This window comes from Sparassis crispa, assembly GCF_003851025.1.
Source record: "Sparassis crispa DNA, contig_000009F, whole genome shotgun sequence".
Lineage (NCBI taxonomy): Eukaryota > Fungi > Basidiomycota > Agaricomycetes > Polyporales > Sparassidaceae > Sparassis > Sparassis crispa.
This window is the reverse complement of record NW_020939756.1, coordinates 1,122,036-1,136,962: the sequence shown is the minus strand read 5'-3', so window position 1 is coordinate 1,136,962 and position 14,927 is coordinate 1,122,036. Positions and strand designations below refer to the sequence as shown.

Genomic DNA, 14,927 nt, shown 5'->3' with positions numbered 1-14,927 from the left:
ACCATCTGGATGAACAGAAAACACCACAAGCCAGCACATCAATGAACAGTGCCACATATTCAACTTAGTCCCAGAGGCAGGAGGAGCAATCAATGAATAGAGGAAGCTATGAAGTAAAGGGCCAAGATTCTTTGCCCGAGTCTTTAACTTGAGCCATAACGATGATGCCATTTTGCATTGCTCGATCAATAATAGAAATTGATAGCTATTTGCATGTATATTCAGTGTTTGAATAATATACATAATAAAGCATATCATCGGAGTGGCATACTCATAAAGTGTTTGATCATTCTGATGTGCCTTCTATGCTGTTGCAGAAGACTGATCACTAATAAAAATATATATTAGCAATGAGCAGAATTTATATATAAGGAAAACTTACATTGGATACTGATGCAGCATGCAATGGACAAGATAAAAAGCATCATTTGAGTGTTGATGACCTGTATGCCGATAGACACGTCAACCTGGTGGCCGTTGGGGTTACTACACAGTGTACACAAGGGTGAATAATATGCTAGGATGTACAGCTGGTAAAAGCTATAAGTCTACCCTTTTCTACAATGTGATGTCGAGAGAGCCAAATCCACTGAGTTCACCTGAAAAATTTGTTCATTTTCAGAATTGAAATAAAATATTACTGGCCCACTTACTCTGAAAATGATGAGTCAACATCATCTGCTCACATGAGGATCAGACGATAGACTTGACGCCTCATAAGAAGTGGCGACATCTCACTACCACTAGATGCATTACAATGCTACATCTTCTGTTCTCAACTTCTGCCAATACATTTGCTACCATGTCATCCAAAAAGCACTCAAATTTGGAGTAAGTACCAGTGCTAATACCATTATTATACCATATTTGCTTGTCTGCTATTATAATCCGAGATATAAAGTGAAATCCACCAAAGGATATCATTTCACAAAGTTGATATGCATGATCATCTTTACAAATGTACAGCTTGAGATTGCACTCAACTTTGACTTCATTGGTAGAGAAGACAATAAAATTTGGAGGCTGCACAAAGTTTACTTGCATGTACATATTTTTTCCACGCTGTGGACATAGCACTGATATCTTTCTATCAAGCAATGGAAATAACCAGTCTGACAGCTTATGCCACTTAGAGCTTTCCATTTTCAGTCCTGATTCTTTCTAGATAGACTTGGTGCAGTCCCATAACATTATATTGTCAGATTCTGATTCATGTTGATACTCACAATTCTGAGGCTTAGAAAAATTCTAAAAAACTGTGAAAATTTCACAGGGTAAGAAACTTGCTAATTACTGTCAGTAGACATGTTATGAAAAATGCACTTTAAGTGTCTGTGCAGCAGACATAGATATTATGAGACTCAGAAAAATGAGAATTAATTTGAAAAAATTGTGAAATAACAAGTTTTATAGTTCTGACTAGTAAACATGCTATAGAATGCACATTGAGCACTTTAAAAGTAAATGCCATAAAACATACCTCTAAAGTTAAATTAACTACTTCACAAGTTGAAAAACTTATAAAATGCCCAATTGTATAGTCGCTACTGATAATAAATTATTACATAACAATATAACAAACTTTTGTAAGGCTTAATAGTAGTGACTACAATGCTTCTTAATTTACAAATTTTCCTCATTTTTAATCATTTGGCCAGAAAATCTCTATTCCATGATATATTGAGTTTCTCCAGGATGACATGAACACACTTGACAAGGTTGTGCAAGAAGAACTTCTTTTTGGAGTGTTGTTAGAGGGACTAGGAATTGTGACTTCTCTATGACTGGCCCGGATGATAGGTCCAAGGCAGAGGACATGAACACAGTTGGATATGGTCTATTCTCAGTACTTTAAGCACTTTAAAAGTAAAAGTGAGTGCTATTGAACACATAAAATTAATAATAAAAAATCAGCCAAAATTTGTTAAATACATTACAAAATGCACCTTGAGTCTCTTTACAGCAAAAGTAAAGTGTTTTAACTTCAGAAAAATTATAAAAAATTATAAAATGTCTAAATCTTACTCAGAGAGGGCCTGAGACTTTGCTGGTTGCACTACAATTCATGTCCCTTGTTTACCTCACAGGTGCACAGCCTTCATTCTCAACTGGCTATACAACTTACAATTTGCATACAAAGGGTAAAATATCTACTATGCTACTACTGTCAAGCTACTATCTGGAAAGGTAGCTAAGTGAAGCATAATATGACAACCCTAAGACACTTTAACATAACTAGCTTTTATAGTAGGATAAGTGCAGTTTTGAACTGCATAGTTTTTATCAGCAATGCAACCTTTATTGTCTCATGGCCAGCCATAGTTTGTCACTTAAATTTTAATAAAATTGAATGTTCTAAAGTGCTGATTAGGTCTATTTTTTTATTTTAATTCAAGAATGATGGTTACAATGCATTACAACACTTCACAGAATGTAATTTCATTGTCTCTCTAAAATAAAGCTGTTATCTAATCTAAGTGCTGTGGCCATGCATTTGTTGATGATTCTTTATACAAGTCGCACTGATTTTCAATATAACTGTTTCAAATGTTCACCTATAATCAACTTATAGTTAGGCAAGAAGAGCTATTAGAACGTTTGTAGCTGAGTTCTATCTCTAGAATTTTCCACAGTTTGAGGAAAAGTGTGTCACAGTTTAGACCAGTCTCCAAAGACCCACCGCTCATAAAAATGATTTTCTTCGTACCTCAGAAATCATAATATGATATGTTCATCTGCAATCAGTGTCAAATATCCTTCACTTCCAAAAACAGATCTAATATAGCTAGTTAAGAAAGGCCACCTTGGCTTACAGATATGCAATGATTAGCTGATAGCTAACCTCACACAAAGTCTACACTGGTGTTCATTAGGAGACACAGCAATAACAACAGTACATCCACTTGTTCGCACTACTCAAAGTCTTTCAGGGTCCTTTCCCATCACCTAGCTGTCAACATTAAGATACTCATGTGACTCATCTGCCCAATTATGCTAATGCTCCTGCTGGATTTTCGCACTAGTGATAGTAAGCTGAAGGAACTCCAAATGACAGAAATTTACTGGTGATATATTTATTGCAGCTTTGACCAGCACATTCACGTCTGAGAATCTGAAACACTGGTTCCAAAAAGGACTTAAATTTAAGTTCTTCTTGTGATAAAGCACTGCATTTTACAACTTGTCATTCTCACTGCTGTTATATGGTCATATCAAATTCAGCTAAGTCATGCTGTCTTCTCAAGTAAAGACTTCTGTCATCACTCAAGCATAGTCAGACTGCACCCTCTGTAAGTTACTTATTCACCAAATGTATCCTGCATTTTAGACTCTGAGATGAGTGTGAGAAATGTGAGGTAAGATGTGCACAAAGGGATACCTGATGTGGATAATCTGGGTAGTAATGGTGATAAAATTATTAGAATGTGGATGCACTTGGAGATAATCTCCCTTAAGCAGATGAGGCATCATATTGTGTTGAAGTTAAGATTCATGATCAAGAGGAAGTGTGATGCTGAAACTCTATATGGAAAAAGATGTTAAAAAATAAAGGTTGGAAGCACTAGAAGGAGATGGATGGAGAGCATTGGCCATACAACGGGCAAGGGCATGATTATATTTGAATGTTTACATCACCGTGTTTCCAGATTAGCAGCCCAATCACCACCCAGACCACCATTGTCACACAACTTTTTTTTAAAATTTCATTTTCTGTATTGGACAACTTAACTCTAACCAATTGCTACACTTTAATCAAATGCTTCCTCCTCCTCTAGCTCATTTTACCCTTTCATAATATGGTATATGAGCTATATTAGATCTGTTTTTGGAAGTGAAGGATATTTGACACTGATTGCAGATGAACATATCATATTATGATTTCTGAGGTACGAAGAAAATCATTTTTATGAGCGGTGGGTCTTTGGAGACTGGTCTAAACTGTGACACACTTTTCCTCAAACTGTGGAAAATTCTAGAGATAGAACTCAGCTACAAACGTTCTAATAGCTCTTCTTGCCTAACTATAAGTTGATTATAGGTGAACATTTGAAACAGTTATATTGAAAATCAGTGCGACTTGTATAAAGAATCATCAACAAATGCATGGCCACAGCACTTAGATTAGATAACAGCTTTATTTTAGAGAGACAATGAAATTACATTCTGTGAAGTGTTGTAATGCATTGTAACCATCATTCTTGAATTAAAATAAAAAAATAGACCTAATCAGCACTTTAGAACATTCAATTTTATTAAAATTTAAGTGACAAACTATGGCTGGCCATGAGACAATAAAGGTTGCATTGCTGATAAAAACTATGCAGTTCAAAACTGCACTTATCCTACTATAAAAGCTAGTTATGTTAAAGTGTCTTAGGGTTGTCATATTATGCTTCACTTAGCTACCTTTCCAGATAGTAGCTTGACAGTAGTAGCATAGTAGATATTTTACCCTTTGTATGCAAATTGTAAGTTGTATAGCCAGTTGAGAATGAAGGCTGTGCACCTGTGAGGTAAACAAGGGACATGAATTGTAGTGCAACCAGCAAAGTCTCAGGCCCTCTCTGAGTAAGATTTAGACATTTTATAATTTTTTATAATTTTTCTGAAGTTAAAACACTTTACTTTTGCTGTAAAGAGACTCAAGGTGCATTTTGTAATGTATTTAACAAATTTTGGCTGATTTTTTATTATTAATTTTATGTGTTCAATAGCACTCACTTTTACTTTTAAAGTGCTTAAAGTACTGAGAATAGACCATATCCAACTGTGTTCATGTCCTCTGCCTTGGACCTATCATCCGGGCCAGTCATAGAGAAGTCACAATTCCTAGTCCCTCTAACAACACTCCAAAAAGAAGTTCTTCTTGCACAACCTTGTCAAGTGTGTTCATGTCATCCTGGAGAAACTCAATATATCATGGAATAGAGATTTTCTGGCCAAATGATTAAAAATGAGGAAAATTTGTAAATTAAGAAGCATTGTAGTCACTACTATTAAGCCTTACAAAAGTTTGTTATATTGTTATGTAATAATTTATTATCAGTAGCGACTATACAATTGGGCATTTTATAAGTTTTTCAACTTGTGAAGTAGTTAATTTAACTTTAGAGGTATGTTTTATGGCATTTACTTTTAAAGTGCTCAATGTGCATTCTATAGCATGTTTACTAGTCAGAACTATAAAACTTGTTATTTCACAATTTTTTCAAATTAATTCTCATTTTTCTGAGTCTCATAATATCTATGTCTGCTGCACAGACACTTAAAGTGCATTTTTCATAACATGTCTACTGACAGTAATTAGCAAGTTTCTTACCCTGTGAAATTTTCACAGTTTTTTAGAATTTTTCTAAGCCTCAGAATTGTGAGTATCAACATGAATCAGAATCTGACAATATAATGTTATGGGACTGCACCAAGTCTATCTAGAAAGAATCAGGACTGAAAATGGAAAGCTCTAAGTGGCATAAGCTGTCAGACTGGTTATTTCCATTGCTTGATAGAAAGATATCAGTGCTATGTCCACAGCGTGGAAAAAATATGTACATGCAAGTAAACTTTGTGCAGCCTCCAAATTTTATTGTCTTCTCTACCAATGAAGTCAAAGTTGAGTGCAATCTCAAGCTGTACATTTGTAAAGATGATCATGCATATCAACTTTGTGAAATGATATCCTTTGGTGGATTTCACTTTATATCTCGGATTATAATAGCAGACAAGCAAATATGGTATAATAATGGTATTAGCACTGGTACTTACTCCAAATTTGAGTGCTTTTTGGATGACATGGTAGCAAATGTATTGGCAGAAGTTGAGAACAGAAGATGTAGCATTGTAATGCATCTAGTGGTAGTGAGATGTCGCCACTTCTTATGAGGCGTCAAGTCTATCGTCTGATCCTCATGTGAGCAGATGATGTTGACTCATCATTTTCAGAGTAAGTGGGCCAGTAATATTTTATTTCAATTCTGAAAATGAACAAATTTTTCAGGTGAACTCAGTGGATTTGGCTCTCTCGACATCACATTGTAGAAAAGGGTAGACTTATAGCTTTTACCAGCTGTACATCCTAGCATATTATTCACCCTTGTGTACACTGTGTAGTAACCCCAACGGCCACCAGGTTGACGTGTCTATCGGCATACAGGTCATCAACACTCAAATGATGCTTTTTATCTTGTCCATTGCATGCTGCATCAGTATCCAATGTAAGTTTTCCTTATATATAAATTCTGCTCATTGCTAATATATATTTTTATTAGTGATCAGTCTTCTGCAACAGCATAGAAGGCACATCAGAATGATCAAACACTTTATGAGTATGCCACTCCGATGATATGCTTTATTATGTATATTATTCAAACACTGAATATACATGCAAATAGCTATCAATTTCTATTATTGATCGAGCAATGCAAAATGGCATCATCGTTATGGCTCAAGTTAAAGACTCGGGCAAAGAATCTTGGCCCTTTACTTCATAGCTTCCTCTATTCATTGATTGCTCCTCCTGCCTCTGGGACTAAGTTGAATATGTGGCACTGTTCATTGATGTGCTGGCTTGTGGTGTTTTCTGTTCATCCAGATGGTTGTTTTATTATAACTAATTACTATATGCGCATTCTGGCAAAATGGGAGTATCTCTTGAGAAATATGCATTTATGTGAGGCAACCTAATAGTATAATGCCTCATCAGGAGTGAGGGAGTGTTGACGAGTAGGTGTCAAGTGGGTGTCAAGTACTGAGTGTCAGGTAGGTGTCAAATAGGTGTCAAATAGGTGTCAAGTGGGTATGTTGTAGACTGCGTACAGAGTACTGTAGATTATATACAGAATACTATAGACCATATACAGAGTATTATAAACCACTATACATCACATATAGTTAAGTTGTAGTTAAGTAAGCAGAGCAGTTAGAACATTTGTAGCTTAAGCTCAATCCTAACCTCAGGTCACTTATAATTTGTAGTCAAAATTTGTTCCCACAGTTTGGTCAAAAGTTCATCAAGGAACAAGTGCCTATCAGAACCTCATCCTGCATAAGAACAATTCCTGAGGTATGAAAAAATTGTAACTGCCCCTTTCACATCTGGCACTCCATCACCTGCATTTTGGTTAAGTCAGAGACTCATGAGTAACTATACTATAATCATCTCTCCTGCCTTGTGCATATCTATAAGATGCTCATCATCTATCTTGAATGATTCACTCACTCTTTTTAGCTCCTCAGTTCCACCCTTCTGTGAGACCTTCACAGACACTCTGAACAAGTTGAATGCTAAAAAACTTTGCACATTGAAGAAGAATCATGTTTTACAGAGCAATCAGGTTTATGATCATAATGATGACTCTATATCTCTCCAGCTAAATGTGACTTGTGATGCCCTCTTAGACTTTGCATTGAAGTCAAATCTGTCATTGAGTTAATAAAATGTAGAATGAGCACAGATGAATATATACTCTGATAGCATGGACCACTAGATAATGTTCTAAAAGTGCTTCAACATCTAACTCAGTAGAGGAATTAGATACATTTTTCAAAAGATAACTGCCCGCATCTTTACTAACTGAATGGGAGTGAAATTTCACATAAATGCTAAAGAATATGAGGAATATAATCACTGTAATAATTAACTGAACATACATTACTGGAGCAGCTGTGAAGGGATTGGTTTATGAGCATTCCTGTGGACTCATCATCTGCAGTACTCACTCGTATAAATGCTTATTGGTTTTATTATCTGAGCAGCTGCTACGGACTCCATTTTATGATTCTTGAGGTATGAAGGAATCGTTCTTGGGATGGGCCTTCTGCCAAATTCTGAGGGACATGTCAAATGGCCCCTATGCGTGAGAACGACTTTTTAATACAAATTTGTATGCATGAGCTGCATCTAGTCCTGGGTTAGGTCTAGGGTTTAACTACAAACTTTGTAGTCCCTGTTGTTACTGTACTACACCTTGCATATAGTCGGTCTTTCAAAGTGATTGTAGTGAAAACCAACGTGACTTGCACAAATAGTGATCAATAGAAGTGACACAGCAGCCACAGAGGACCAATACATTATAGTCAGCAGAATTATAAAAGCACATACTAATTCTGACACATAAAAAGCAGTACCATTGAAATCTGTGAAGGAAATGGAGCATAATGCTCTCTTAAACCAGGTAAATCTGAATAAAACTGGCTGAGATATCTGAGTTTTGGATTAGAATGCTCAGTGTGAAGTGCAGAAAATTGTATAAATGTCAGGAAAATTTGAGAATGACTCTGAAATGCACATAAACATGCTCGATAGGGCGCCTTATTTTTTACAGCAGTGCACATTGAAGAAACAAGCAGAAGTAAGAGAAAACTGAGAAATTGGATTGTAGCACTCCAGCACATGATCCTGATGTTTTGAGAGTAGCACCGTCAGATTCAGCTTAAAAATCCAGTTTGAATGCCTACCACGTTCAACCAAATCCGAGCAGAATTGAGTGAACTACAAACCTGACAAGTTTGGCTAAAAGTGCTTTCAGCCAAAAGTATGTGACCTGCAGGGCATGTGATGTGTGGCTGATGACAAATATGCACAATAAAATGCAAAAAAATCGCACAAATACCAGAAAAATTATGGCATGGCCCTTTGATGATAGTGGACTTGTGGAACTAACTAGACAGTATTGTAAGCCATTGTAAGGTCCTTACAAATCTATACTAGATGGCATTTCAGACTACTGTAAGCCCTTTACAAATATATACGAGATGGCATATTAGAATATTGTAAGGCCTTACAAACCAATACTAGAGGGTGTAATAGAATCTAACAAATGGTATAATAAGGCATTGAAGCAGGCTTACTAAACATTAGTAGACAACATACTAGGAGTCAATATAACACTTTGTAGGCCATTATAGAGCCTTTATCAACCAATGGTCAGTGGTATACTAACTATTCTAAGCATATCACAAAGTAACACTAGATGACATGACTATTATAAGGTCCTTACAAACTCATACCAGATGGTGTACTAGGACTCTACTAGAGATTATTAGACACTATTGTCACAAGGGTTACTAAAGATTGTTACACAGTGATACCAGGTAACATTTCAGACTACTATTGTTACCCCAGTTCTGCAATCGGGTCTAGTTCTGCAATTTCGCGATTCCACCTCATTCCACTGTAGCACAAATCATGAAAAAATATGTACTGAACTCACATCATCCTGTATGCCTTGGATATAAATTTTGAAGTACCATGTACGAAGGGAATGTGTTACAAAAGTGAGAATTACTGCTTTGCAGAGCTAGTCTGCTTTCCTGGCTGGTTTCCTACCCAAAGTTTCATGAAAAAATTTCACACAGTAGCAGCAGGTCACTAAATCTTCTCAACCGGCATAAAGAATAGGTAGGAGATGCGATGTTCTATGTGCTAGAACTCACCGAACGCCGATTGCAAGACTGGTGTGACACTAGGATTTGCAGGTTGAAACTCCACTCGGCAATTCACGTGCGGGTGGCAATTGCACTTCGCATCCATGTTCAAGTCTGTTTGACCTGCGCGCAGCACACTCTTTTCTGCAACACTCTCCTTTGGCTGTCAGCTATCACACCTTACATCTGGTCTACTTTACACAATATCTAACTTGCAATATGCCTCGGGCTGCTGTTCTCCGCAAGAAGGGCCTCACCATTCAAAACCGGGAAGCAAAGATTCAACAGGCTGTCGATGGCGTCAAGAACGGCACCTATGCTACACCCAAGATTGCTGCTTGCGCGCTCAGTATTGGCTCTCAGTACACCACGATCTGGCGATGGCTCAACAATAAGACACGACCGCAATACGAGGCCCATCAAGCCAAGCAACTTCTCAACCATGCGCAGGAGCGCACTCTTGTAGCATGGACGAAGTGGCTGGGATTCACTGGTCAGCCGGTGATGAGAGAGACGATCTCTCCGAAGGTCAAGGCTCTGTGTGGAAAGGACCCGAATCCCAAGTGGATTGAACGGTTCCTAATGCGGAATCCCGACTGTACTATGGGGCGACCGGCTGATTTGGATCCGAAGCGGGCTAGTGCATTTAACTATACTACTGTCAACCACCACTTCGAAGAGCTCCAGAAGACTATTGACCTCTACGACATTCCTCCGTGCAACATGTTTAACTTTGACGAGATTGGGATCCAGCTTGGTGGGGGTCGGAAGGGATCGCGTGAGCAGTTCTTCTTTGCCTCAGAGGACCAGAGCCACTACAAACTGAAGAGCGATGACCTGGAGCTTGTGACTGTTCTCGAAACTGTCTGCGCTGATGGCTCATCTACTGTGAAGCCTGGTTTTGTCTTTGCGGGTGTCAAGATGTGTGAAGAGTGGATTTCCGAGGAGGACGGGATTTTGTAAGTCAGATTTGCTCTTGTGCTGCCAATACTCATGTTTCTGCAGCCTTTCTACCACCGATAATGGCTGGACAGATGACCACGTGTCCCAGGAGTGGTTCCAGAGAGCGTTATCCCTGCCACCAAAGCTCATAGTGATTCTTCGAAGCCAGTGCTTCTGATGTTTGATGGTCATGGATCTCATGTTACATACGAGATGATTACTATTGCGGAGAAGGAGAACATTGTTCTTTATTGTCTGCCATCTCATATGACTCATCGACTTCAGCCCTGTGACGTGGGGGCATTTGGACTACTGAAGAGAGCATGGAATTGTAAGTGTGATTCATTCCTTGAGTCCACTGGAATACCCATGCGAGCAAAGGATGTGGTGGGGTTATATTTAGCTGCACGGCAAGAAGCTTTCAAGGTCGAAATGGTCAAACAGGCATGGCGAAAATCTGGGATTGATTCAAATCCTGAAGGTTCGAAGGTACAGTGCAATCCATCCATCTTCACGGCAACCGACTTCGCTCCAAGTGTCTCCACTTCAACTCAAGTACATCTCCTGGATGGATTTCCAATTGCCAGTACATCACTGTCTACTCCTGGTGCATCATCATCCACTGCTAGTGCATCATTGTCTACCACTTGCGACTCACCTTATGATGTGTCCGATGCACCCAAATCTTGCTTTGGCAGTGACGAAGAAGAAGATGACCCGGATTTGCCAGCAGGTATGCCATCGGCAACCACGACATCCTCCGCCATCGCCAGACTCCCGTCTCCCAGCTTGATTGCAGATGCATCAGCCGCTCCGTCAACACAATTGCCTGATCTAGGCCCTCCACCCCAATACAATGATGACAGCTCAGATTCTGACTTCTCGGACACGGGCTATGATTCGGAGATTCGAGAAAAGCTCGCAAAGCTCAGAAGACAACGAAATAAGGCTCGAGAACAGCGCGACACAGCTGTTTCACATGCAATCTTGGCTGGTAATCATATCAAGTTGCTTCAAGCCAGGCTGAACACAAAGACGTCCAAGAAGCGCAACGGTCGCATTGTGCATATTGGCGGCCGCGTGACTATGTCTGATGAAGCGCGTGAGGAGGCTTTGCAACAGAAGTTAGCGCGTGACGAGAAAGCCAAGAAGACACAAGAGACCCGACAAAAGCAGGAGGATGCACGAGTCGAGCGTGCTCGTCATCAGCAGAACAGCCGTACAGGTATGAAATTCGCGGGTGCCTTGAGCAGCCAGAAGCTCCCTGTTCTTCGTGACATTGCCTGGAGCTTGGAGCTACCAGAGGACGGTAAGAAAGACCAGCTTATTGCCCGCATTAAGGCCTACTTTGACAGGGACGAGAACTCGGTGCTTTGTAACAACAATCAGTTTGCCGAAATATTCGCAACACATGGTTCGAAGTGGTGCGCAGCTGTCCTTACTCAGGAAAACACACGGAATGACAACAACAATGCAGAGCCGGGTCCTAGTCAACGACAGTTTGCGGAGCCTCTTACCAATGCACTCTCAACTCCTGCACCGTGGCAGTACAATCCACTACCATATGCAGGCTCAGCACAGTGGCCAGCACCATATGGCACACCATACGGTATGCCGTATATACCTCAGTCATCTTTTACAGTGTGCGAGCAGCCTGTGTCAACAACAGCTCATGAAGAGTCACACACTCCTGTACCAGCTCTTACATACCCTCAGTATTCCTTCTCTCATGTACCATATGGACCTCCATATACTCAGAGCTAGCTTTAAATCAAATACATTTATTGTTTTCCGTCTGTGACACAAGCTTGAGCTGCAATTGCAGAACCAGTGAGCATGAGCGGAGTTTGAACGAAAAAGGAAGCGGCACCACGGCAATGTGTGACATTGTGTGACCGATAATGCGATCTGGCGGGCAAACGACACCTCTCGCCGTGTTCGCTCTCAGCATCACACAACATCACCGAAAAATTTGAGCATTGCGGAGGAGGTAGTTTATATGTTGCGCTTTCAATTAAAAAAAAATTCAAGCAAATCGGGCTTGGTTTGAAGGAATGGTGCTAGAGTTGCAATCGTGATTGCAGAACTGGGGTAACGATAGTATTGTAAGCTCATTGCAAACTAATACTGTAGGATATTAGGGGCTGGTATAATAGGGTGTTGTTGACTTACTAAATATTACTAGACAACATATTAAGAGTGAGTAGATGACTTTGTAAACTACGGTAAGACTCTTATAAACTCATACTACTTAGTGTAGTAGAATATTGTAGAATGCTTATTAGACATTATTATATGGCACACTAGGAGTCAGTAGAAAATATATTAGACTATAAAATAGATTATAAGAGACTTGTTGATGGTTTCTAGATGGTATATTAGAATTCAGTAGATGACATTGTAAATTGTTGTAAGTTGATATAAAATTAAATTTGTGCTTTAAGTTCAGCAGAAGTGAATGGACTGTGGGTCTATAGACACAGACTTAAGCATTATTAACTAAAAACCACAGCTTGAACTCCGCAGTTACAGAAGAAAAGCAAGAACAAGAAGAACAACACTGTTATTCTAGGAGAGTTGCCTAATTTGAATTATTCAAAGTCGCGGAGTTCCAATAATTCAATCGGCGCCCATTCTCGAGAACCGCAACGACCACGACGGCCACAACGACGACACCACCGTCACGAACGACAACGACGACTCCTTCGCTATGGAAGGAGGCGCTAGGAAGCTGCTTGAGACTGCTACAATCGAAACTCTGCACGCTCATAACTTCTCGCGCTCATCGACTCAAGCGACGCACGCTCTGACGGATCTATTGTCTCGCTACCTGACCCTCTTGTCGACCTCATGCGCCAGGTACGCCGAACACGCCGGCCGGCTGCGACTCACCGCACGCGATGCGGTCTCTGTACTGGACGAGCTTGGAGTTGGTGTGGACGAGCTGAGCGAATACTGCGCAGGCGAGGCGAAGGATTTGTCGCGCTACGCGGTGCACACCGCGCGCAGGATCGAGGATCTGAACGAATTTAAGGGTCAGTGGAATCGTACTTTGCACACCGTTCATTCATGATGTTGTTTCGGTAGCTTCTTTCGCGAATGGCCTCAGAGAGGACCGCGACGACGCCATTCCACTGGTGTACGGGCGTGTGCCCAGTCCGGTCTTTGACGAAGAGGGGGCGGAAAGCGAGAGTGGCGAGGAGACTCAGGAGTCCGAAGAGGAAGCGACGACTCCGGACATCGCAATCCTACAAGAGGACGGCGCGACCACCGCGATGGATGCGAGTGGCGAGAGCGATGGAGCGCTGATCAAGCGTGGTAAGAAGCGCGCAGGGACGCCGACGCTCCCTCTGTCGCCAATATCCAACCCGTCGACGCCGGCACGCAAGCGAGCACGGACGGCCAGCTGGCGTCCTCCATCTCACATACCCGATTTTCTGCCGCCGTTTCCCACCGACTCTCCGAGACATTCACCGTCGCCACCTCCTCAAGATACATCCGCCCCCAGCCAGCCAGTCAAGCTGGAACGTCCGCCATCTCCTCTGCCGCAGCCTCAGATGGCGGCATCCACATCCTCGGCGGATTATCTCACGGCGATTCCATACCCCCTTTCCACATTAGCCTCAACTCCGTCGTGGCACCTCCCATCAGCGCCTCCGCTCTCCCCTGCACCTTCTGTACCAACTTTCTCCAGGCTCCCAATACCACAAACACAGCCCGCACTGCTCGGAGCCTATCACCACGTTCTTACCCATCCTCCTGCCGACACAGTGACACCAGCAACTCCAGCGCGGTACAAAGTTGCGCTGGGCTTCCTCGCCCAGTCGGAAGCCACCCCTCGCTGGGATCCTGGACCGACCCTGTTCTCAACCGCCGCACCGAATTTTCCGCGCGTGGCAGCGATTGGCCCGACTTATCCCGCTCCGATCGTGGAGACCAAGAGTGAGAAGGAAGAGAATGACAAAGACAAGAAGTCGAATCTACCCATGGTGCCTCCCAGGCCCGTGGTTGCCTGCGAGCGAATAACGCCCCTCCTCAGTCAGCAAGTGTCGCGTCTGCCTCAGGTGGCTCGGCGGGTCCTTCCCGTAAGCCTTTGTTTTTGTATATTTCTATGATTTGTAACTTACATCTCCTGTGCTAAGAATTCTGTATATAATCGGACAACTCGCTTGACTCATCCTCCTGTCCTGTTTCGCGGAAACCAAAGGCTCACGTATGGGCCGGGAGTTAACGCACCATGGAACTCAGGTGTGCCAACTCCTGCAACAACACCCGCGCTGGGCAAATCCAAAGACGGGCATGGCTCGAACGGCCTCCCGAATGGCAAGGACGCTGCAGCGCCGGCGAAGGCGCTGCCGGACGCGCGTTTGTACGCGACGTGGAATTACGAGCAGAAACATTATCAGGACCCCACTATGGTACGGAGGGGCAGAATCAGTAGTATCGCGAGTGTGGTGGGAGCGCCGCCTGGCAGAGCAAGGAGTGAGACCAGGCATCTGAGCTGAGAGAGTACATGACGGATCGGTATCGCGGTCCACTGTACGCTTCTGGGACGTTACGAG

The 14,927-nt window shown here is 41.7% G+C and overlaps 3 protein-coding genes across 3 annotated transcripts; all 3 read left to right on the top strand.

Moving 5' to 3' along the window:
• Positions 1-9,642: 9,642 nt before the first annotated feature.
• On the top strand, positions 9,643-10,543 carry SCP_1003990 (hypothetical protein; the record flags this gene model as incomplete). Its single annotated transcript, XM_027762264.1, has 2 exons — positions 9,643-10,382; positions 10,429-10,543. The coding sequence occupies 2 exons, from the start codon at positions 9,643-9,645 to the stop codon at positions 10,541-10,543; spliced, it is 855 nt and encodes a 284-aa protein (XP_027618065.1).
• A 191-nt stretch (positions 10,544-10,734) lies between these two features.
• On the top strand, positions 10,735-12,129 carry SCP_1003980 (Tigger transposable element-derived protein; the record flags this gene model as incomplete). Its single annotated transcript, XM_027762263.1, has 1 exon — positions 10,735-12,129. One exon carries the CDS (start codon positions 10,735-10,737, stop codon positions 12,127-12,129), a length of 1,395 nt encoding a protein of 464 aa, XP_027618064.1.
• A 946-nt stretch (positions 12,130-13,075) lies between these two features.
• Positions 13,076-14,851, top strand: SCP_1003970 (hypothetical protein; the record flags this gene model as incomplete). The annotated part of the gene is made up of 4 exons (XM_027762262.1): positions 13,076-13,400; positions 13,453-14,450; positions 14,508-14,783; positions 14,840-14,851. The coding sequence occupies 4 exons, from the start codon at positions 13,076-13,078 to the stop codon at positions 14,849-14,851; spliced, it is 1,611 nt and encodes a 536-aa protein (XP_027618063.1).
• Positions 14,852-14,927: the final 76 nt, after the last annotated feature.